The 24,302-nt window shown below is 59.3% G+C and overlaps 1 protein-coding gene across 1 annotated transcript; it reads left to right on the forward strand.

Annotated features, from left to right (window-relative positions):
- The first annotated feature begins 4,170 nt into the window (after positions 1-4,170).
- On the forward strand, positions 4,171-23,797 carry LOC129650764 (kinesin-like protein KIF19). Its single transcript, XM_055579569.1, has 17 exons — positions 4,171-4,876; positions 6,443-6,637; positions 11,849-11,974; positions 12,324-12,518; positions 14,256-14,402; positions 16,049-16,171; positions 17,885-18,050; positions 18,686-18,860; positions 18,971-19,169; positions 20,266-20,536; positions 20,631-20,752; positions 21,233-21,369; positions 21,616-21,721; positions 21,877-21,964; positions 22,629-23,023; positions 23,177-23,384; positions 23,642-23,797. The coding sequence occupies exons 1-17, from the start codon at positions 4,838-4,840 to the stop codon at positions 23,770-23,772; spliced, it is 2,823 nt and encodes a 940-aa protein (XP_055435544.1). The 5' UTR covers positions 4,171-4,837; the 3' UTR covers positions 23,773-23,797.
- The last annotated feature ends 505 nt before the right edge of the window (positions 23,798-24,302 follow it).

Below are 24,302 nucleotides of genomic sequence, written 5' to 3' on the forward strand. Positions count from 1 at the left end.
AGCCTGCAAGGCAGGTGACCACAGGCTGGGTGCTGTGCAAGGTCCTCTGGGGCTGTGGCGTGGGCGGTGGGCTGCCCTGAAACCACAGCAACGCAGCGCGTTCAGCGACCAGAGACGGTAGGACCAGAGAGCCATTCAGAAGCCACCATGCGCCAGGAGACGTCCTGGACCACCGTTCAGTCTGCCGGTGGCCGCTGGTCCTGAAGGTGACCGGAAGTGCCCTTTTAAAAACCACCTGTGTTAAGGATCTCACTGGGGAAGAACCCAGGGTCAGCCACCCCTTGTGCCCAAAGAGGGAAAAAAAATCCAGTTGCCATGGTAAAACAGTCATCAAGGGGCATATGGCTTGAGCACTTGATCTGTGCAATAGCCCCAGAAGGGCTGATATTACCACCTTCAATCCCTGAGTCACTACATGCCTGCCGAGCAAGACCCCGGGGAGGGGGGGGCTGCCCGAGTCTCGTGGGAGCAGTGGCACAGAGGGGACCCCAGAGCTTATGCCCTTACACACCCCATTCCTCGGTCTCCCAGGAGGAGGAAGGGGCCGGCCCACCTGCATCCAGGGAGGGGCCGCTGGCACATCCCACATCCTGCTTTGTGGGGTCTCCTGTGATGGGCCCCTCACTGCGGGAGGATGCAGGGAGCCCCAGAACTGCCCAACGAAGGTCAGCGGTTTCAATGGTAGTTTCAATGGGGCAAGGGGGTGATTTTGCCTTCAGTGGGACACTTGGCGACATCTTGATTTTTTTAATTAATTGATTAATTTATTCTTGGCCGCTCTGGGTCTTCCGGGCTGAGCACAGGCTTTCTCCAGTTGTCTGGGGCAGGGGCTCCTCTCTGGCCGCAGTGCTTAGGCTTCTCATCGCTGTGGCTTCTCTCGTCGAGGAGCACGGCCCCTGGGCACCCGGGGCCCCTGGGCTCAGCGGTTGGTGCTGCACGGGCTCAGTTGCTCCGCAGCATGTGAAATCTTCCTGGGACAGGGGTCAGACCTGTGTTCCCCTGCATCGGAAGGGGGATTCGTAACCACGGGACCACCAGGGGAGTCCTGGGGACATTTCAGATTGACATGACCACTCGGAGGGCGCTCCTGGCATCCCGTGGACAGAAGCCACAGATGCCGCTAAGTATCCTAGGGCGCGCAAGACAGCCGACACCACAGTGAACCATCCTGCCCGAGATGCCAACAGCGCGGAGGTCGAGAAACCCTCACTTACGGAAAAAAGTCTATCCAATGAAATCTCCCGGAGAAAGTCAGAGCTCCCTGCATTGGCCCCGGGCACACTGGACCGCTGCATGAGATGTTCGGCCGATGAACTCCCAGGGAGAGTATTCCCTCGCTGTACCAGAATTTGGGCCTTTGGCTGGTGCTGCCCAGGATGGGCCACCCCTGGAGTCTCATGCCCTTCACTGTGGTGCAGACGTGCTGCGGTGCCAGACGGCATTTGAGGAACGGGTGTGGGAACGGAGAGGAGGGCCCCGCAGACACCGTGGGGAAAAGGGCGTCATGGGCTCTGAGAATGCGACACCCATCACCGCCCATCCTCACCGATAACCATCCGCCTTCTCGTTCCTCAGCCTCCTCTGGAGCCTGTTGCCTAGTCTTCCCCGATGGGAAGCAAGACAAAACCATGATGCATCCCTGGAGACCCAGACGCCACTGGAAAGACCTGGCACGTGGGCGTGGCACGTGGATGATGGGGCCCTGGGTGTGGGACCCATCCAAGCAGGACGGGAGGGTGGCGGAAGCAGCGGCCGGACCGCTGTGTGCACAGCAGTTAAGGCCCCCCACCCCGGGTCCATGCACACCCGGGGGAGAGTCTGCTTCCTCCCGGACCTGTGTTCCTCTCTGCCGACCTGATCGATTACGATGCCACTGGCCAACGATGCACAGCTGCCGCCATGGCAGCCCTGGGCACTCCAGGGGAGTCACGGCCCCACAGTCCCTTCTGCCGGGCAACTGGGTTCTGTGGGCCCCAGGGCGGGACTCTGAAGAAGGATCTCCTTGCCCTTTGTTAGAAACCAAATGCTTCCCCAGGGTCCAGAGGCCCCTGAGATGGCACTGGCCCCAGGGGAGTCAAAGGGGGTCTGCTAGGAACCCGCTTAGGGCTGTTCTCTGTCTCCCAGAAACAGAGGCCTGCTTCTGCTTCCAGGTCAGAGCATAGCTTTGAAAAGTGGGGGAGACAGCAGGCAGGGGGCCCAGGAGGCCGTGATGCTGTCCAGGTGAGAAGAGGTAAAAGTTGGAGCCCAGGGCATGTGGCCAGGAGATGACGAGGAGGAGACGCACTTGCCGAAGTAGAACCGCCAGGATCAGAGGAGAGTTTGGGTTAGGATTCGGTGCTTCCACTGCCAAGGGCCCAGGCTTGATTCCTGGTCAGCGGACTAAGATCCCGCATCCACACTGGGTAGCCGAAAGAGCAAAGAGGACTTCCCTGGTTGTACAGTGGATAAGAATCTGCCTGCCAATGCGGGGGACAGGGGTTCTATCCCTACTCCGGGAAGATCCCACATGCTGTGGAGCAACTAAGCCCAGGCATCACAACTACTGAGCCCGTGTCTAGAGCCCAGGAGCCGCAACTACCGAGCCCACGGGCCACAACTGCTGGAGCGACTGCACGTGGCGTCTGGTGCCCCAACAAGAGGAGAAACCCGAGCACTGCAACGAAGGATGTCCCCCACCCGAAGCGACTAGAGAAAGCCTGTGCAAAGCGATGAAGACTGAGCACAGCCAAAAATAAATACATGTTAAAATATATATTTACGTAAAGAAAGAAAATGAATGGAGAGGATGAGAGGAAAGGGGAAATCAAAGACAACTTAGAGGTCCAGGGCTCTCGAAGACGGCGGTGTCGCTGACAGAAATACCAGAGTCAAGCAGGGAATGTCTGAGGATAGAGAGGACTTTGTGATGAGTCGGGATGCAAGTAAGATGGGCTGGGACTGCCTGCGTAGAAGCTCCTCTTGTTTTGACCAGCATGGGCCATCCTGGGTGGGATTTATGCATGAGGAGGAACAGAAAAGAGAGAAAAATAGCTATAGTGTAATTAATTAGAGGCCTCTTGTACTGATCCAAACAGATACGATTCAGGGGGTCTGAAATGCAAGTCTAGAGGGTGTTTTGTGTTTTTTTTTCTTTCAACACATTTTGGATCTTCCTTTTTTTTTTTTACCCTCGCCATGCTCTTTGTTCCCCAACCAGGGATTGAACCTGGCCCTCGGCAATGAAAGCACAGAGTCCTAGCCAGTGGACCACCAGGGAATTCCCTGGAAAGTGTTTTTGATCCAGATGATCCATCTTCAAACGTACTGCTCCTCAGTGCCGCTCACCCACTTGCAAACTGGCCAAGTGCTGTGCGCTGTCCCAGGAGCAGCCTGGGCCAGAGAACGGGCCGAAACCTCGGGAGCCCTGCGGGAGTGTTTGGTCTCCACCAGGCTATCCTTGGTTTATCTATTTACCAACTCCAAGGCCACAGGCAGGTTCCTGACACTGTTTATTAATAACTGTACCTAACGCAAGCTCCTCGGGGGCAGCCAGGGAAGCCAGTCCCAGAGCACAGGCTGGCATCATGTTCTGGATGCGTGCCAGGCCGTCTGAGACAGTCCTGGGGGATGCGCGGCTCTTCTTTACCCAGCTCCTTAAAGGGGGCATGAACCTCACTGGACGCCCCTCGCCCAGTCATTGTAGGGGTGCTGCCAGGCTCAACTTCAGGAGAAGACAGGAAAGATGGGGGCTTCTTCCATCAGAAGTGGGTAGAGCTTCACCATCACCCCGGACACTAAGGCCCGGGGGCACAGGAAACCTGGCTCCAGGTGGTTCAGCAGGTTGGGTGCGAGGTGGGACCAGAATCCCGTTTTCCCGGGGCCCCCTGAGGCTAGGAATCTTTCCACCGTGCTCCCTGCAACTGCAATCACTGTTGTTCCCATCTAGGATGGGGACGACAGCGTTTGACCTGCACTTTCTTGCACGGTATGGTGGCTCTTGTGCTGTCCTGGTGGCTCAGCAGTAAAGAACCCACCTGCAATGCAGGAGACGCCAGCAGACACAGGTTCCAAGATCTCCTGGAGAAGGGAAGGGCTACCCACTGCAGTACTTTTGCCTGAAAAATGTCAGGGACAGAGGAGCCTGGCGGGTTACAGTCCATCGGGTCGCAAAAGAGTCCCACACGACTTAGCGACTCAACATCAACACTGTGGGTCTTACAGCAGGCAGGGAGCCAGAAGGCACACAGATCCACCCATCTTGGCCTAGTCGCTGGGTTTACCCGTCAGGTCCTGTTAGTTCACGGGGCTCTTCAGTGACAACCCAAGTGATACTGGCGTTCCCCTGCACGTCCGCCGGTGGGCAGCCCGGGCATCCTCCTCACCCGTTCTGTCACTGGACACTTCGTGAAGACACCGCGCCAGCGACATGAGCCTCAGCCACGGTGCCCGCAGCGACCATGGAAACATGAGGCTGCCCACTGCCGCCCGGGAGACGCTGAGAGTCGGACGGACGGACGGGCAGCCGATGCGCGTGGCCCGAGCGGGCAGAAAGAAGGCAGGGAGCACGGGCGCCCACGGGGCGGATGCAGAGCCGCGCCGAGGGCCCGGGGGTCGCCCAGGCCGTTGGCAAGTTCGGCCTCCCGGGCGGAGACGTCCACCTCCCGGTTCGCAGCGCGAGGGGGGCGGGTCGCCTTCGGAGCCCGCCCCAGGCCCCGCCCGCCCCGGTCCGCGCCCTCGGCCGCGCGCGCCTTGTTGGTTTCGGGTTGTCAGGCAGCGGCCGCGCGGGCCCCGGAGGCGGTGGGCGTGCGGCTCGGCCATGCCCGCGATCTCGGCCTGAGCCCTTCCGCCCGCCGCAGGCATGAAGGACAGCGGGGACTCCAAGGACCAGCAACTCATGGTGAGACCCGGTCAGCCTCCTCCTCCTCCTCGACCCCATCTCCGGCCCCCAGAACCCAGACTCTGCCGGCGGCCCCCAGACTGTATTGGGTGTTTCCACTAAGAGAACACTTAAAACCAGGGGCTGCGACGGTCCTGAGCAACTTTGCCAAGTCATGGATATCAAGAAGGAAGGCATCCTGGCCACCCTGCTAAGACCTGAGAAGTTGGCCAGGCTTCAGTCCCATCCCCCTTTACACCTTCCCACCAGGGGACACCCTGAGGCCAGACTGCTATATGATCCCGAAGAGACAGGAGCAGGGGGCGCCCGACCCATCTTCCGGAAAAGGAAAGTGGAGGTTTCCTGGTGAAGGAGGGTAGCTGGAACTGGTGGGGTCAGGAGGTTAGAGGGTTTTGAGGGCCGTAGGTGGGCAAGAGTCCCCACGTGGCAAAGGAGCAGGCACAAGATTGAGGGTGGCTGGTTATTGAGTTGCTGTCCATGTCAGGACTCTAAATATTTCAAAGAAATGCTGGAAGCCACCGAGATGGCCCCCCCAGGGCCCTGGGGACTGGAGCAGAGGAGGAGGTGTGAATGGGGGTCCAAGAAGCAGCTAGAGACAAAGACAGATTTCTGATTATCAACAGGGCCAGGTTAGAGTGATGAGGGTGGGGGAGACTCAGGGATCCCAAGGCCGATGCGCCCTCTCAGCCCCTAACTTCTGAGATCTGGGGAAGCTCCTCCACCAGCAGGTGGGTGATGATGTTACTGGAGGATAAGGCAACCCCAGCAAGCCCCGGGCTCTGGAACATCCTGTCTGGCAGTTTAGAATTGTCTCTTTGCAAATGGCTTGCCTTGGCAGATGTGGACAGAGGGGCTGCCCCTCCCACCTGTGGAGTTTGACTGAGGATGCAGGAGGGCACTCTGACAATGAAGTGCCTCTGAGAGTGAAGGCTTCTTACCGGGCCTGCAGATGGCTAGTTATACCCACGCGCCCAGCAGGTGTTTCCCCTTGTTCAGAAGAAGAAACACCTCCACCTTCTTTTGGGGAGACCCACACCCAAGATGGGGACCCATCATCTCTCTCTGGCCGGAGGACAGAGGGAGGAGGGAGCCCCTGATGGCGCTGTCCTTGGGTAGGGATGTAGTCAGCACGAGGAGGGGAGGTTCCCTGGGCCTCCATTCCACCATGTGGCCGCCACATGCAGCACGTCACTCACAGACGCACAGACAGGCTGCCCCGGTGCCAAGGGCTCCAAGTGAAAAGCCCAGGGGAGCTGCAGGTGCTTAATTCGGGCGTGTGACTGATGCAGCCGGGAGGAGCAGATGGCTGTCTCCTCTGGGGCACAGGCTCCTGGGAAATTTATAGACACAGACACAGCCCACACGCTCTGGACCTGGTGCCCTCGCCCTGGATGGTCGCCTTGAACCACCGAGGTTTCCTCAAGATGAGCCGGGCGTGGCTGGCTGATCAGAGAGGAACCCACGGGGCTTGTCCGAGGGAAGGATCCTGGGGTCCTCTCATCCTTCTCTCAGGGGCCCAGCACAGCCCTCTCCATCTAATCCTGGGGGTCTGACCTTCCCTCCCAGGTGGCGCTCCGGGTCCGGCCCATCAGCGTGGCAGAGCTGGAAGAAGGAGCCACCCTCATCGCCCACAAAGTGGACGAGCAGGTACGTGGGGGCTGTGGCCAGGAGCCGCAGAGCAGGACAGGGGTCTGCTCTCACCTAGTGGGGGCAGGTACCTACTCACCTGGTGGAGGCAGGAATGACCCCTCCTCTACCCTCTGAGCTCTGGGTTGTACTATTGATAGCATCGTCAAGGAAACCACCGCCCTTCTTCCAGGAAGCCTCCCTAGATTGATCCAAAGAGAGCTAAAAGCTTCCCTGGTCCAGGGGGAAGTGAGCTGAGCCCTTTCATCCAGCCCAGAAAAAATTCACATACCTTCCATGTACTCATGACTTAACTTCCCCACCTTAATGGATCTGCTCCCCATAGGGCATGTGTTCCTAGGGTCACCAGACTGTTCATGGTTTGCAGGTCTTTGGACGTCTGTTTGCTCTCTTGGTCTTCCTGTCACTATTATGAGCTGGGCAGGGCAAGCTCCACCTCCACTTACACAAGAGACAATAAATATTTATCAAGTACCCACAACACACTGGGGATAGTGCTAGGAGCCAGGAAACCACGGTGAGCAGAAAAGACCCCGTCTTCCTTCCATGGCTTTCTTGTGATGAAACGTATGAGTGTGTAGCCAGCAAGGGCTGCAAAGAAATGTGTGCTGCTGTGGGAGTAAGAGGGAACTTGACCTTGTCCCGGAGTCAGGGAGGACTTCGCTGAGAAAGGATGCTTGAGCTGAAACACGCGGGATGAAGAGGAGCTCTTTAGGAGTGTGCTGAAGGGGGAATTTCAACCAGAGGGACTTGTGTGTGCAAAGGCCCTGGGGTGAGAGGGGTGGTGATACACTTGGGTCACTTAGAAAAGGCCAGTGTGGCTCAGGCTGGAGAGAGAAGGGGTGAGAGGAGGGCAGGAGCCACATTGTCCCCCACGGCCGGGGTGTTTTCTGTTTGTTTGTTTGCTTGCTTTTAAAGGAAGGTTTTATTTTTGACATTTCAATCTTTTAAAAAATTTTTTTTATTTTTGGCTGCATCGGGTCTTATGTGGGATCGTCATTGTAGAGCGCGGGCTTCCGTCTAGCTGTGGCTCCAGGGCTCAGCAGTTGCAGCAAGCAGGCTCAGTTGTTCTGAAGCCTGTGGAATCTTAGTTCCCCAGCCAGGGATCAAACCTGTGTCCCTTGCATTGCAAGGTGGATTTTTAACCACTGGACCAGCAAGGAAGTCCCAGCCAGGATGTTTTTTGGGGTAGGCAGTTGAGGATCCAAATGTGGGCTGGGGGTGGGCACCATGGTGGGGGCAGCAAGGGCAGTCTTGGTGCCTGGGTAGAGGCATCATGCTGCTCTAGCCTATGGGGACCCTGAAAGCGGCCACTTGCCTCCGGGAGCTCTGTGGCTGCTGCCGGCTTCTCCTGAGCTCCAGGGCTCATCAAGGCGGCAGAGCGTGCTGGGGAGCGGTCAGAGGAGTTGGGGTGGCCCCGCGTGGTGCAGAGAGAGACGCAAAATGAGCACTTGCTGCCCTTGATCCTGGAAGGCTGGACTCAGGAAGCCCGACGGCCAAGATCTGAAGAGCACAGGCGGGCAACACAGCATGAGCTGCCGGCCTGCCTCTGGGGTTCCCACGAGCTGTGGGCATGGCGGAACTGGGTGGCACCGGCCTCCTGATCTCTCTTCCTCTGTTCCCCCTTGGAAAAGGGTAGCCTTCCTCAAAGACCTCAAGGAAAGCGGGGGAGGGCTGGGAGGCCCCACCTAAAGGCCAGCAGGAGCAGGATGTACGCACACAGCAGTCGTGCAGGGTAGGCTCTGCCTTCTACCAGCTGTGTGGCCTTGGCCAGGCTGCTGCCAGAAGCCTCAATTGCCTCCTCTGTGACGGGGGACAGTAACCCTAACCCTTCCCTAAAGAGTCTTTAGGGAGCACACTGATGGGTGCACAGTGCTCCCCCAGATCCTGGTACGCAGTAGGCATTTAGTAGCTGTGAATTATCATCTGCTGGGCTTCCCTGATGGCTCAGACGGTAAAGAATCTGCCTGCAGTGCAGGAGAGACCAGGGTGCGATCCCTGAGTTGGGAAGATCCCCTAGAGAAGGGAATGGCTACCCACTCCAGAATTCTTGCCTGGAGCATTCCACAGACAGAGGAGCCTGGAGGGCTACTAGTCCATGAGATTGCAAAGAGCTGGGCGCTACTGAGCAACTAGCACACACCTCATCTACTATAAGTTCCCTGCCTACTAAGGAGTTCCATTCCGAGAGCACGTTCGTAAGTCCGCTTAGTGCGTAAGTCCGACAAAGTTAGCCTAGGTACCCGATTAACACCATTGGCTATGTAGTATTGTACTGTAATAGGTTTATAATGCCTTTCACGCAAATAACATATTTAAAAACAAACACAAAAAATAAAGCCTTTTTAATCTTACAGTATGGTGCCTTGAAAAGGACAGTACTACATACAGGGGCTGGCTAGGAGTGAACAAGCAAGAAGGGTTACTGACTGGAGGGGCCGAGGAGGTGGGAGACGGTGGAGCGGAAGGATCGTCAGCAGGAGGAGATGGAGGGCAGGCTGCAGTGTCACGCACGCCTGGCGCTGATGGCACAGGCTCCAGGTCCTTGCTGGAACCAGGTGTACCTTGGCATCTTTGAATGTTCGCACCTTGAAGGCTCGGTGTAGGGGACTTACTGGATTAGTGAGAGAAAGTGCCCAGGGTTCCTGGACTGGCTGATGAGAGGGGCCATCCATGAAGGGCCAGGGAACTCCAGAGGAGAGCCCTCCTTCCCAGCAAGGCCACTCCCTGTTGGTCCCACTTGTCCCCAGGGCTGTCAGGGACAGAGATGCTGTCTCTCTGCGCTGCTCCTGGCTCCCAGCCGGACTGGGGGCTGAGAGATATTAACCGATGCTGATGGAAACGCTCTGGTCCAGGGCACAGCCCATTGTGTGCCCACACACGGCAAACACTGGCTCCTTTCTGTCCCTGCCAGTGGAGAGGGAGGCTGGACTGCGCCTCCGAGAAGGCCCTGGGCTGGGCAGTGCCGACGGGCCTGCTCCTTTCTCAGCTTAGACATACAGAGGGTGGTCTGAGCGGTGTGCGCCCAGGGCTGTCAACACGGACTCCGGGCCCTGCAGGGGGAGAACGTTAGGCTTCTGCCCCCAGCATCTTCTCTCCCCACTGGGTTCAAAGATGCCCTTGCCTGCGACTTCCCTGGCGGTCCGGTGGTTAAGACTCCGCCCTTCCCCTGCATGGGAGTTTGATCTCTGGTCAGGTGACTAAGGTAAAAAAGGATGCACTTGCCTGGCCTGCAGTTTGGGAGAAGCCACAGTGCGTGGCAGGCTGGGCACCTCTCAAAAACCAGCCACCACTCAAGTGCTCCGTTCCTCTGACCAGTAAGACCCTGGGCGGCGGGAGGTAAAGACACACAAGTCCAAGAAGAAAAGTGGCGGACTTCTCTGGTGATCCAGTGGTTCAGACTTTACCTTCCAATGCAAGGGGCGTGAGTTCAATCCCTGGTTGGGGAAGTAAGATCTCACATGCCTCGAGGCCAACATTTAAGAAAAGGGCAAACTCCCAGTCTGGCCAGGCCCTGCACCCTGACCTCCGTGGCTCTTTGGTGACCCCCAGGGCTCGTCTATGGCCCTGGCCCCCCAGGCCTGCATCATTGACCCCGACAGGGCTCGGGGCTGCAGGCTTAACCAGCCTCACTGATGGGCCAGCTGTTCAGCTCCTCCTTCTTGAGGTGTGGAGCCCGGTGACTGGCAGGGAGAGCGTGGGAGCAACCCCAGCACAACACGGCCATGGAACCGCTTCCCAGCAAAGGTGCCGCTGGCCCAGGCAGCCTGCACAACGCCCCGCCTCCACTAAAGAGACTTCTGCTTGGGAAGCAGACCTGCCCTTGACCCAGCGGCTTCCCTTGCCCGCTTGCTTGTGGCCCTTCCTCACAACCCAGCCCCACAGAGGGGCTCCCAGCCCAGTCTGTCCTGGCCTGGGCTTCTAGGCTCTTTCTTCCCTCTGTGATGGAGGAGTTACTTGGCCCCGTGCTCGGGCCAGGGGGTGGGGAGCAACCCAGAGGTCACACTACTGAAGCCCGGCCCTTAGTGGTCAGCAGGGAGGCCGTGCTGTCAAAGCCCGCCAGTCGGCGGTCCTAGTGGGGAGAGGTGGGCCTAGGTGTCCGTCACCTGCTGGCATGAGGGGGGTCCCAGGACAGCCTTGCTTGGAGCTGGGGGTTGTTCTTCTGGGGCTGAGAGAGTCCATGTTCCCCCGGCTTTGCAGAGGTGGACACGGGCAGGGCAGAGTGTCCTCCGCGGACCAGAGGCCGGTGCCTGCATTCTGAGGAAGCTGGAGCGAGGTTTGGATTTGTAAAGAGGAGGTTCGGGCACCTGTGGTCTTACCTGCCCCTCCCACCGCCCCCGGGGATGTTGATTTGGGTTGACGGTTGATTCGGGGTCATCACAGCGCTGTCACACAATGCCTTCTTAGATGTCTCCAGGGCTTCCCCGGTGGCGCTAGTGGTAAAGAACTCACCTGCCAGTGCAGGAGACATAGGAGATGCGGGTTCGAGCCCTGGGTCGGGAAGATCCCTTGAAAGAGGGTTTGGCAACCCACTCCAGTATTCTTGCCTGGAGCATCCCATGGACAGAGGAGCCTGGTGGGCTACAGTGCATGGGATCACAGAGAGTCAGACACGACTGAGCCAACCCTGTTTGCTTTGCCAGGCTACCTGTAGGCACTCTGTATATGTAGGTACAGGTGAGAATGTTACATACACGGACAGGCTTAGACCTGCCAGCCTTCTCCACCTTGACACAGCCCCTGATGCCCACCTGTGGGAGTGCTATCACTGGGCAATAGCAGATCAGTGTGGGTGGGGGCCCACAGAGGCCAGAAGCGGCGGGAGAGCCCCTGGGCTAGGCTCCATCTGGCTCCTGGCCTCCCTGGCTCCCTCTGGAAGCTGATAATCTCCTGGGTGACAGCTCAGGAGGCGCAGCGAGGCATCGCTGCCAGCACCTGCTCCAGCCAGCGTCGTGTTGACTTAGACAGCAAAATGCACTTCGACGGCCGTGGCTAGGGAGGCTGGGTGAAGGTACCGTAAGGGTTGCTTAGCAACCACCAGGGCTTGGCCACGGGTTAGGTCCCATCCTCTGCCTGGTGCCCGGCCGGCCTGCTACCTTCTGTACCATTGGCTTTGGCAGCCCAGTATTTCCCCCCTGGATGCTGAAGCCCCCTTATGCCCACCTCATAGGAAGGAAGGAAGGGGTCCATCTCCTTAACCCAGGGTTTCCCTGAGAGGAGCCCGGAGCTCTCGGGAGGGATGGAGAGCCCGGCTGTTGCCTGAGCCTCCTGCTCTTGGTCTCCCGTTAACGTCTGTCCCCTGCCCCTCCCAACCGGTCCCATCAGATCTACAATGAGATGATCCGGGACCTGCTGAACCCTTCCCTGGGGTACCTGGAGCTGAGGGAAGACTCCAAGGGAGTGATCCAGGTGGCTGGACTCACTGAGGTCTCCACCATCAATGCCAAAGAGGCGAGTCTTGTGCAGCCAGTCGGGTAGTGGAGGACACTAATCTCTGTGTGTGGGGGTATGACCAGAGGCGGCAGGGCTCTGCAACCAGGGAGCCACTGCAGGTCAGCTGGGCTGGAGCTGGGGCAGACACAGAGGACCCTGGATGACACGCCCCCGGCCACGCCGACCCTGGGGACCGGCAAGGCACCCAGCATCCCAGTTGACAGGCCCTGACCGCTCGGCCCCCACAGCACACGGGGGGCTGACCCAGCCCTGCCTTGGGCCCCTTCCCAACCTCGCAGAGGCAGGACTGGGGAGCGTCCCCACGGGTCCCCAGGAGTGGCCTCCCTGCTCTGCCCCGCCCACCCAGATCATGCAGCTGCTGATGAGAGGGAACCGGCAGAGGACCCAGGAGCCCACGGCCGCCAACCAGACGTCCTCGCGCTCCCACGCCGTGCTCCAGGTGACCGTGCGCCAGCGCGGCCGGGTCAGGGACGTCCTGCAGGAGGTGCGGCAGGGCCGCCTCTTCATGATCGACCTGGCTGGCTCTGAGCGGGCCTCCCAGGTGAGGCTGGCTCCCCCTGGGGCTGGGGGCAGAGCTTGGGGGTGCGGGGCAGGGAGGCTGGCCCACCCCGCTCCCCAAGGGGTGGAGTGGGGACTGTCTCAGGGAGGGCGGGAGTGGGGGGTGCTCCAGAGGGGCGGGCACTGAGGGATGTCACAGAGGACAGAAAGGGTGGGCTGCGCTAGGGTACCCCAGGGAGACCCCCCCACTTCGCCCCCCCGCCAAGGGGCTGTTTGTGGGAAGGGTTTGTGAGGATCTCTCCAGGGAAGGAGACAGTGTGTGTCCCGGAGGACCTGGGGAAACTGCCAGGAGAATGAATGGGCCCGGTGAGGAGCTGGGGCCCAGGGGAGACGATGTCCCCTGATGGGGGGGACCCTGGGCAGAGCCCGGGAGGGGACCCTGCCCACCACATCAGGGAGAGAAAAGAGCCTGCCGCCCACTTGTCAGCGTTGGTCCCTCCCATCGCCGTTTGCCCAGCCCTGCCACCCTGGCCCCCTCTTGTGGGCAAATTCAGAAGTTTCGTGGTCGCCTGAATCCATGGGCATCTCACCATTAGCACTGAGGCAAACGCAAGTACCGGGGAGAAGCAACAAGGGTTGGTGTCAATAGGGTGGAGTGGGAGAAACACATTCTCTTTCCGTAAAGGCCTGAGGGCTTCCTGGAGGAAGGGGGCGGGGAGCAGCCAGTGGGGAGAGGGTGTGCCCTGCAGCCACCCGATCCCGGCTTCACCAGGCTGGGCAGAGATGTCTCCCAAGGGTGGCAGAGCCTCCTGGGACTTGGTCCTGTCCTGCTCTTACATCCATTCACACACAAATTCATGCATTTCCTAACACACAGCCTTCTTTTTTTTTTTTTTTAATATTTACTTATTATTTATTTATGTATCGGCTGCTTTGGGTCTTAGTTATGGCACATGGAATCTTTAGTTGCAGCATTCAAACTCTTAGCTGTGGATGTGGGACCTAGTTCTCTAACCAGGGATCGAACGCAGGCCCCCTGCATCGGGAGCGCGGAGTCTTAGACCCTGGAACTCCAGGTGGTTCCTCACACACCTTCTTATACACACATACACACTGTCACATGTACACATACAATTCACACACGCTCACACACCCTTTCCCGCGTACACACAAACTTCCATCCTTCCCCTCTGGAGCCTGGCTCTCTCTCTACAACCGGGAGCCCATGGCCGTGCTGGCTCCCAGCTGAGCTGCCTGGGAAGTTGCGACCTCCCACCATCTCGCCCTCGGTGCTGCCCTTAACTGTGCCAGCGGGTCAGTCCCCAGGCAGACGAAGAGCCGGGCTCTCAGCCCTCTGTGGGAATGTCCTGTCCCCTGCTCTTGTCCAGCATGCGTGCTCAGTTGCTTCAGTCATGTCCAACTCTGTGACCCCATGGACTGCAGCCCACCAGGCTCCTCTGTCCATGAGATTTTCCAGGCAAGAGTATTGGAGTGGGTTGCCATGCCCTCCTCCAGAGAATCTCCTAGACCCAGGGATCGAACCGGCGTTTCCTGTGTCTCCTGCATTGCCAGGCAGGTTCTTAACCACTAGCGCCCACCTAGGAAGCCCCACTCTTGTCCAGAGACCTTCTCGTTCTCTGACCTTCTGGAATGCCCTCCCTGAGCAGAGGGCAGACCAGATCCTCAGCGTCTCTTCCTTGCAGAGCCCTGGGGGACAGGGAGAGGGTTTACAACCCAGGATGGCCTGGGGTGGGGTCATACCTGCTGCTCACCGCCCCAGACGCAGAACCGTGGGCAGCGCATGAAAGAGGGGGCCCACATCAACCGCTCGCTGCTGGCCCTGGGCAACTGCATCAATGCGCTGAGTGACAAGGGCGCCAACAAGTACGTCAACTATCGCGATAGCAAGCTCACCCGCCTCCTGAAGGTACCAGCTGCCACTGGGCCTAGGCCCTGGGCACCCGGGGTGGGGCTGCCAGCTGCACAGAGAGAAATACAGGATGTCCAGCTGCATGTGAATAAATAACAGATAAATAACGAAATCTGGTTTGGGTATCAGTATGTATGTCCCATGCCGTCTTTGAGACATACTTATACTTTAAAAAAAGCTCACTCATTTATCCAAATTTCAGATCTCAACTGGGTGTCCTGTGTGTTAGGGGTTTCCAGGTGGCTGAGGAGGTAAAAAAAAAATCTGCCTGCAATGCAGGAGATGCAGGAGTTGGGGGTTTGATTCCTGGGTCAGGAAGGTCCCCTGGAGGAGGGCATGGCAACCCACGCCAGTACTCTTGCCTGGAGAATCCCATGGACAGAGGAACCAGTCCACGGGGTCTAGAAGAGTCGGACGTGGCTGAAGCGACTGAGCACGCGCTCGCCGGCCCCTGTTTGCGAACAGCGGGGAGGAAAAGAGGTTGCATCTGAGCATCTGACCACCGCCCTCCCACCCAGGGCTGTGGGTTTGAGGGAACTGGGAGTCATCTGGATTTGGGGGTTCAGGTGGACTGTCAGTCTCGTGGCTCCCAGAGGCTGCTGTTGTGGGGTGGGGAGCACACTCCTGGCTGGGCTCTGAATGCACTACTTCCCCCCGCCACACCCAGTTCCTTTTTGGAGAGGAGGGAGCCATTCTGCATGATTTGTGGGATCTTAATTTCCCGACCAGGGATTGAACCCCGGGCCCTCAGCAGTGAAAGCATGGAGTCCTAACCACCGGACGGCCAGGGAATTCTCCTCAGTTCCTTTTATCGGGTCAGCGTATCTGAGTTAGGGGGTCATTAATTCCATTTGCAGACGAGGACACCGAGGCACTAGGAGGCTAAGTAACCTCCCCAAGGGCTCCCGCCAGTAAGTGCTGGACGGAGGGCCCCAGCAGAGGTCTGGCTGGGCTGATGGCAGAGCTGCAGGTGACCTAACGCTGGGCATCAGCCCACCAGCATCACTGCACCTGCAGGCTGGGGGTGCGAGAGCCGGCTCCTGCTACCTAGAAACTGGAGGGAGCTGAGGGTTAGGGAGGTGAAGGAGCTTGCTTGAAGTCGCTCCGATGGTCACTGCCACACCCGAGGGCTTTGCCCCTAGGCCCCTGTAGCCCCGCACACTCTCTCCGTTGAAGAGGGCAGGGCAAGCCCGGGACAAGGGAGGCAGTGGCCACAGGCCCAGTTCACTCCATCACCAGCCTCGCTCCAGCCAAGACAATGGCACCTTCCGCCGTCAGCAAAGGGGGTGACCTGGATGGCCCGAGGAGATGGCGGAGAAGCCCAGGACCCCTCAGAGCTCTTCCCGCTCTGGTCCCAGCCAACCTTTCCTTGTCCTCATGTATATGAGCAGGGGAGGAGGAGAGCTGGGAGGCCCTGACTCAGATGCTGGAAATTTTCTAACATGAGCTTTGGAGAAGAAACTGGGAGAGGGAAGAAGTGGGGAGGCAGCAGAGGGGGCAGGAGGGTCCACGGGGTGCTCGGCACCAGCACCTGTGAGTGTGTGAGAGAGAGAGACGCACACACGCCACGAGGGCATCACGAGCGGGAGCAGGGTCCAGGGAGGCAGCCCCTGCTGACCGCCGCCCGCCCCCGGCCCGTCCAGGACTCCCTGGGGGGAAACAGCCGCACCGTGATGATCGCCCACATCAGCCCAGCAAGCAGCGCCTTCGAGGAGTCCCGGAACACCCTGACCTACGCCGGCCGGGCCAAGAGCATCAAGACCCGGGTGAGGCGCCCCTGCTCTGTGCCCCCAGGATCTGCCCTTCTGGGCCAAGATTCAAGCCCCCTGACTGACTCCAAGGCGTGCCACCCCCAGCCCCCCGAACACACACGCTGGACCGAGCCGCCACTGCTCTGGCCCCCTGTGACTTGCCAGGAAGCCCACAGCTTCTGAAAGGCCCCTTCTCTTTTCAAACTTTATTTGGCCGTGGTCAGTCTTTGTTGCTATGTGTGGGGTTTCTCTGGTTGCGGTGAACTGGGGGCTCCTCTCTAGTTGTGGCGACTATGGGGGATTCTCTTGTGCGACATGGGCTCTGGGGCGTGTGGGCTCAGTAAGGGTGGCTTATGGGCTTAGTTGCCCCGTGGCATGTGAGATCTTCCCAGACCAGACACCAAACCCATGTCCCCTGCATTGGCAGGCAGACTCTTAACCATCGGACCTCCAGGGAAGTCCCGGCCCTCCTCTTGCTCAAAGTCTGTGCTCATCCCCAAGGTCTGTGCCCCGAACCCCACCATCCCCTTCCATCTTCCTGTTTTCATCTTAAAAGATGCTCATTCAGACCTTTACTCCTCCGAAGGCCCTAACCCCAACAGTTCCAATAGTGGTGAGTGTTACTGAGCACTTATACTGTGGGCCCTTTATCAGTTCATCTCATGTGATCCTCGAATGAGGCAGGCGTTATTTCTGTCCTCAACTCACAGCCGAGGACAGTGAGGCTGAAGGGAGCTAAGCGGCTTCCCGGCTGGGGAGGAAGGGCACTGAGCTCTGCCCAGTTTTCAAGGTTTCCCTACATTTTCTGATCAGTGTGTTAGAATCCTGGCTATCTATGAGGTCATCTGGGCCCACCCATGTGAAGAGTCTAAGAACCTAACCAACATTCTCCTAACACAGCAGTTTTCCAGCTACTGTGTCAGGAGCTGGATGCTTTATCTCTACTCTCTCCATTAAGTAACTTAATGGTGGGAAGAGACCCTTAAAAGAGCGAATTGATAGTTCAGAATATTATTAATAGCAGTCACGCCAACAGCAGGGAGGCCGTGGGATCCCACGGACCTCTTTAGAGACTGTGAGTGGGAATCTGAAGGGTGAAGAGGAGACTCCAGAAGGGAGGGAGCAGTAAGGACAGAGGCTCCTAAGGCAGGGAGGAGGTGGTGTTGGCGGCAGAGGTGGGGTGAGGAGAATGCTTCCTCCACCGGAGCAGTGAGCCAAATGGAACTAGAGAGAGCAGTGTGCCTTCAACACCAAATGAAGGAATCGGGACATTCTCCCAGCAGTAGGGAGCCAATGAAGGTTGAGTGGCACAGAGAGCCGGGGCTTGGGGCGGGGCGGGGGGGCTGGCGCATAATTTTAGGAGTATGCCTCTGGTGGGGGCATGTAGTTTGATAGGTTGTAGGGTCGGAGGCAGGGCTTTCCTGGTAGCTCAGGTGGTAAAGAATCCGCCTGCAATGCAGGAGACCTGGGTTCAATCCCTGGGTTGAAGATCCCCTGGAGGAGGGCATGGCACCCACTCCAGTATTCTTGCCTGGAGAATCCCATGGACAGAGGAGCCCGGCAGGCTACTGTCCATGGGGTCGCAGCGAGTCAGGCACAGCTGAGTGACTAAGCAGAGCATAGAACAGGGTTGGAGGCGAGGAGGTCGTTACTGTCAACCAGGAGAAAAAGAGGGTCCCCACTGGCAGGCCCTGGCCCCCAGGTGACTGTACCCCGCCCCCTCCCCAGGTGAAGCGGAACCTGCTAAGCGTCTCCTACCACATCGCCCAGTACACGAACATCATTGCTGACCTGCGGGGCGAGATCCAGAGGCTCAAGCGCAAGATGGAGGAGCGGGGCGGGCGGAGCCCGGACCGAGCCCAGCTGGGGCGGGGCGACATCCGCCACATCCAGGGTGCGTGCGTGGGTCTCCGTGAACCAGAGCCCGTCTCCCGATGCCCCTCAGGCTGCTCTGCGGTCAGATAGCGCTGGCTTCAAAGCCGGACTCGGGCTCTTTCTGGCTGAGTAGCCTTTAAGCCACCCGTCCTTCAGCTGGCAAACAGAATCGTGATCTCTGCCTCAGAGACCTGACCCGAGGATTCGGTGGTATCAGAGTGAGAGTCACCTGGGCATTTAGCTGTGTGGGGGCTTCACTCTGGGAACTGCAGTGAGGGCTGTCAGACTGGGCCTGGCATCGCCAGGAGGGATACGGTTCCCTTACAGATTTTCTGTACTTGCTTTGATGATCTTGCAGCACATGGCAGTAAAGTGTCTAAGGGGTGCCTTTTACTAGGTGACAGAAAGGCACTCTAAAGGCTGGTGGAAGCCCAGTTCATACAGGGAGCTGGGAGTCACCTTTGGGTCACTGCCTGAAGACAATGTGGAAGGTGGAATGTGGGAGGGGGTAATCTAGGAGGTCTTCGTGGAGGAGGTGGTTGCACAGAAGTCTTTTGGGGAGAAAGAGGTGGGGAGGGCCCAGGCGGACCCAGACTTTCCTGGGCTGACCTTTCCTCCTCCGCTGACCTCTCCCATCTCCCATTCAACGGGCAGCCAAGGTCCAGCTGCACAGCGGGCAGGGCGAACAGACTGCAATGGAACACCTTCGTGAGCAGCTGGTCAGCACCTTCCAGGAGCAAATGGACACGCAGAGACGCCTGCTGGAGCTGGAGAACCGTGGCATGGAGCTGGAGATGGACACCTCCCACCACCTGCTCACCATTGCCAGGTAAGCACCGCTGGCCTGGGATGGGACCCGGGAGCTGGAGCCGCACCTTATGCCCCCCAACCCTCCATGGCCTGAATCCCCTGTCTCCTTTGGGGTTGGGGCTGCGGCAGCTGGAAGCATGAGAAGTCACGCCGGGCACTCAAGTGGCGGGAGGAGCGTCGGAAGGAGTCCTTCACTAAGGGTGACACCAGGAAGGACTCGGACACCGGTGACAACCAGCCAGACATCAAGGAGCCCGCCGAGGTGGTGTCCGCCCGCGAAAGCATCGCTACCTTGATGACCAAGCAGAAGAAGCTGCGAAAGCAGAAGGTGCCTGGGGCTCTGGGTCTGGGAGAGGGGGTTGAGAGACTCAGAAGGAAGGGGCTAGGAGAATCTTGTGGGAGGAGTGAAACCTGGGCTCTCAGGCCACAAATCCCCAGTGACTTTGAGTCTCTCTTTCTCATCTGAGAACTTCGCTGGTGGCTCAGATGGTAAAGAATCCACCTGCAATGCAGGAGATGCCAGTTCAATCCCTGGGTCGGGAAGATCCCCTGGAGTAGGAAATGGCTACCCACTCCAGTATTCTTGCCTGGAGAACCCCATGGACACAGGAGCCTGGCGGGTCACAGAGTCAGACACCAGTGAGGGACTAACGCTTTGTGTGTGTGGACTCAGTCGCTCAGTTGGGTCCGACTCTTTGCTACCCCCTGGACTATAGCCCACCAGCCTCCTCTGTCCATGGGATTCTCCAGGCAAGAACTCATCTTTAAAATGGGAGTGGTCCACCCTCGTGGGGTTGATGAGAAGAGTAAATAAATCCTTTCACATATTAAAGACTCAGAAAACTGTTAGCCAACATTTTAATGAGGGTTTTCCAGATCTCCCTTCTCTGTTCTGGAGCATAGCCATACCAAGGGGCTTCAGGGTCCACCAGTCCAGAGGGCATGAGATGGGCTGCGGTTGAGCTGGTCCACGGAGCTCATTTCCCTGGATTCCCTGGTGGCTCAGATGGTAAAGAGTCCGCCCGCCAATGCGGGAGACCGAGGTTCCCTCCCTGGGTCGGGAAGATCCCTTGGAGAAGGAAATGGCAGCCCACTCCAATATCCTCGCCTGGAGAATCCCATGGAAGAAGGAGCCTGGCGGGCTGCGGTCCATGGGGTCGCAAAGAGTCGAACAGAACTGAGCGACTTCACTGCACGGAGCCTGTTTCAGGGATGGGTTGCAAGAAGGTGGGCACAGAGGGGTCCCTCAGGAGCAGTCCCCGGTTGCAGAGTTCAAGACACAGCTTCGAAAAGCGGGCCTCGGAGTGGGGCTTCAGCCGGCCGCACAGCATCCGGGGGCTTGGAAGGGCGAGGACCCGCTCAGCGGCGGGTGCGGGCGGCCCCTCACCGGCCACCTGGTGCTGACGGCCCGCTCGGCTCCCCAGCTGGCGCTGGAGCAGCGGTGCCGAGAGCTGCGCGCGCGGGGCCGCCGCCTGGAGCAGACGCTGCCGCGGCGCGTCAGCTCGGAGCAGCAGCGCGAGGCGCTCGGCCTGCTCTGCCGCGTGCACGAGCTGGAGCTGAAGAACGCCGAGATGCAGTCGCAAGCCCTGCTCCGCGACGGCGCGCTCCGCCACCGCCGCGAGGCCCTGCGCCGCCTGGAGCAGCGCCGCAGCCTCTGCGAGGAGATCATCCGCGCCCAGCGGCAGCTCATCCAGGGTAGGGTCCCCTCGCTACCTACACCCCGCGCGTCCGACCCGCCGAGAGCCCGAGAGCGCGCACTGAGCCCTGCCTCTCCGCTCCCCCACCGCAGACTGCAACCTGGCTGTGCCGCAGCATCTGAAGGAGCTGTACGAAGTGTACCTGCGGGAGCAGGAGGAGGGCAACCTGGAGCGTGCCACCATGATGGACCGCCTGGCCTCTCGGGCCCTGCAGGTGGGCGCCCGGGCCGGACAATGCGCCCCTGTGCTAGGGGCAGGGCTGATGCCCAGGGCGGCGCCTGCCAGCAAGTAGGGTGGCCTCGGGACCATGCTGGCTGGTCCCCAGAAAGCGGACACCTCTTCCTCCTCCTCCTCCTCCTCATCCGACCCAAAGCCTCACCAAGCTCCCCTCCCGTGCTGTTCTTCTGCCACACGTGTCCCCATCCAGGGTCTGAGGGTCAGGGTTGGCCATCTGAGATATCACTAAGGGCCCCAGATGCCCTCCCAGGAGCCCAGGCCACCAGGCAGTGCCACTGGGGATGCCTAGCAGACCACGGCTGGCCCCTGGGGACTCAGCACACAAGCCCCCCTGTCTTCTGGGGCTCCCAGCCCAGATTACAGCCCCAGACACTCTGTGTGCCTGTGTCACCCAGGCTGTTTACTCAGTCTGAGACCAAGTCTTCCAACTGCCCTCTCCCTCCTTTCCTCTCCCCAGGACAGCGCCTTGCCCAAGCTTAGCCCACCAGGAACCGTGCTGACTCCGGAGGAGTCTGACCTAGACAAGGTCAAGATACCTAACTCCGAGTCCCCGCACCAGCACGGAAGCTTCCTCCCTCTGCTCGGCACTGAGAGGTGAGCTGAGGACCACTTCCAGCCATCCAGCCCGCCTGAGCCACCAGGCCATGTCTCAGAGATGCCAGCCCAGACCTGGCTTCCCAGGGAGGATGGAGCAGGAAAGAGGGGAGGGGGGCACAGGTCTGGAGCCAGGACTTTGGGGTCCTCGTTCCCACAATGCAACAGTTCTCAGGAGGGGTGGCGCTGGGACCCCCGTGGTACCAGCCTGGGCAACAGCTGCCCATCCTCCTCTGCCGACCTCAGTGAAGCCAAGCACCCAGTCAAGACCAGCTCCTGGGCCTGGCAAGCGAAGGGCTCCTTTATGCCCACCCCACCCCGAATCCCGGCCGGCAACCTGGTGATGCAGGAGGTGAGCAGTGGGCCCCACGGGTCCCTGGATGTGGGCGGGAGTACCCGGGAGGGACACCCAGTGGTTGGGATGGAACTTTTCCAAAACAGCCCTCTGAGGACATAGGGTTCCTGCTGGGTCCAATGGCTTCTCTTCCCAACCCATTCATCTCACAGGCCGCCACTCAGGTCGGTCTGATCGGCCAGATCAACTCCTCCCCTGAAAACATCGAGAATCTGTCGGAGATCCCCTTGTCCCTCAAAGGTGTGTCCCCTGCCTCCCCCAACCCCCATCAGCCTGAGCCTGGCATGATCTCAATAGCTCAGCGCACCCAGCCAAAGCCCCTTCCTTCCCTCTCCTCTGCTGAACACACCCAGGCATCATTCTAGAAAGAGAGGCACCAGTACCCAGAGAAGAGTAACCACCTGCTCTGTCCACACAGAGCAGGGGACACAATTGGAAACAGAATGGGGAACACATGGCCCTTGGGGTCAAGCCCCCTCCACTACCCACTCGGAAATAAATGTAATAGCATTGAGAGTTCGAATCCACCCTACCCTGTGGCCTCAGGCTACCCTCATTATCTCAGCAATCCATCCTCAGAACCTGGGACTTCCCTGGCAGTCCAGTGGTTAAGACTCAGCACTTCCACTGCAGCGGGTGAAGGTTCGATCCCCAGTCAGGGAACTAAGATCCTGTATGCCGTGTGTCATGGTCAAAAAAAAAAAAAATCTTCCCAACCCACTGAGGCTAGTTTTACCATCGTCAGTTTACAGATGAAAAAAAGGCTCAGAAACTTACCCAAAGTTTCTCAAACAGCAAGCAAGTTGGGGTGAGCTGCAGCAGAGAAAGGGGTGTTGGAGGTGCAGGAGGGCGGGGGGAAATGTGGCCTTGATCCCGGGGTGGGTGCCGCTCTGTCCTGCCGCAGGGAGGAAGGAGACCACAGCCGACACCAAGAGCATCACCGGGAAGGCTGCCCGGCGCCGTTCACAGGCCCTGGGGGCCGAGGCGCGCCAACTGCTGGCACCCACCATAAAGCAGAGCAGCCTGTCCCTGCACTTGCTGGGCGAGACGGATGATGTGCAGCTGCCCGGACCGCTGGCCTGCAAGCGGCCGCCCAGCCCCACCCTCCAGCACGCCGCCAGCGAGGACAGCCTGTCCAGCAGCACAGGCGAGGCTCCATCCCGGGCAGTCGAGCGTCATGGCGATGGCCCTTGTCCCCCGCTGCAAGGCCAGAAGAAAAGCCCAAGAAAGAAACGAAAGGAGTCCCTGGAGGCAAAGAGGAAGCGGAAGTCCCAGGGCGTTGAAATCACAGGACAAGGGGTGAGCCTAGAGGGACAGGAGCTGGGGGTGTCTGGGCCCCCTCCTTGCCGGGTTCTGAAGGCTGGACTCCTCCAGAGGCCCCAGGGTACCCCTAGCTGTGTACCACTCTCCATGGAGTGTCCCCCAACTGAACCTAACATCTCCTTGTATCAGATCCCCACACAGCTCCCAGCTCATCTGGCTCTCCAGCCAATGAAGCTCTCCCGCCCCAAGATGCACGTCGCTGGACTCTGTCCTGTGGAGAGTCACACCACAGAAGAGAGGATGCCAGTGATTGGGCACCTGACCCCTACCATCAGGCCACTGGGAAAGGCCACGCTGCCTATGGCCAAGGTCAAACTTCCTCCGTGCCAGAACTCGGGTGAGTACCAGCAAGTGGGGGGGGGGGCAGGGATAGCAATGGGGAGAGGGGAGCCCTTGGCCAGGCCAGGGAGGAGACTGGTTGAGCTCCCTGCCCCTATGGCTGCCCCTTGCTGGAAACTGGGTTCCTGAAGACTATTAGTGGGACTGGCCTCTGGTGGGGGAGGTGCCCCTAGGGAGTTCAGAGCCACTGTGGGTGACTAGAGGGCATGGAGAGGCATGCCTTAAAGCAGAGCTCCTGGCCCTTCCCTGTCGCAGGCCCGGAGGACACCTCCCCTGTCGCTGCCAGCTCCAACCCAGGCGATGTTTCCGAAAGGGTTGGTCGGATGCCCCGCCTGACCTGTGGCACAAGCACCCAAGGCAAAAACGGATGCTTACGGCACAACTGAGGGGCCCTGCCCGGAACCGGCCCTCCTGCCCGCCAAGGCTTGATGGGGTGTGGCAGCAAAGGGAGACGGAGGCTGGGCAGATGGGGATGACCTGGCGTCAGGAGCTCGGGATCTCAGAAGGCTGGGGCCCCTGGGACCCAGGAACCATGGGGGTGCCTGCCCCCACACTTCCGTGCCTTCAGTGCCAACGGGAAGGGGAGCTGAGCCCAGGAGGCATGGCCTGGATGGCAGGGCTCCCTGGCTTCCCAGCCCTGGATCCCAGGGCTCTCTGGGCAGAGACTCCTGTTGCCGAAACTCTATTCTAAGATCTGCAACCAGATTGGCCTGAGGAATGTGGGGCGGGGGTGGAGCAGGGAGGGACTGTTCGTGGGATTAGGGCTCCTGGGCCCACATCTGGGACAAGGGCATGCTGGATGGTTGGGGAAGGGCCCGACGGGCATTTCCCTTACTGTGGCTGGGGGCTGGAAAGCCATCTAGCTTTGTTACTCAGCAGTCGCTTCCACCTTCCCCCTGCCCCCCAACTGCTTGTT

This window comes from Bubalus kerabau, chromosome 4, assembly GCF_029407905.1.
Source record: "Bubalus kerabau isolate K-KA32 ecotype Philippines breed swamp buffalo chromosome 4, PCC_UOA_SB_1v2, whole genome shotgun sequence".
Classification (NCBI taxonomy): Eukaryota; Metazoa; Chordata; class Mammalia; order Artiodactyla; family Bovidae; genus Bubalus; species Bubalus kerabau.

Bases quoted from the DNA above. Each gene is read 5' to 3' on its own strand.
- LOC129650764 (XM_055579569.1), top strand. From the start codon at position 4,838: ATGAAGGACAGCGGGGACTCCAAGGACCAGCAACTCATG. The intron at 14,403-16,048 runs GTACCAGCTGCC...CGGCCCGTCCAG, and splicing joins AGCTCACCCGCCTCCTGAAG to GACTCCCTGGGGGGAAACAG. The intron at 18,861-18,970 runs GTAAGCACCGCT...GGGCTGCGGCAG, and splicing joins CACCTGCTCACCATTGCCAG to CTGGAAGCATGAGAAGTCAC.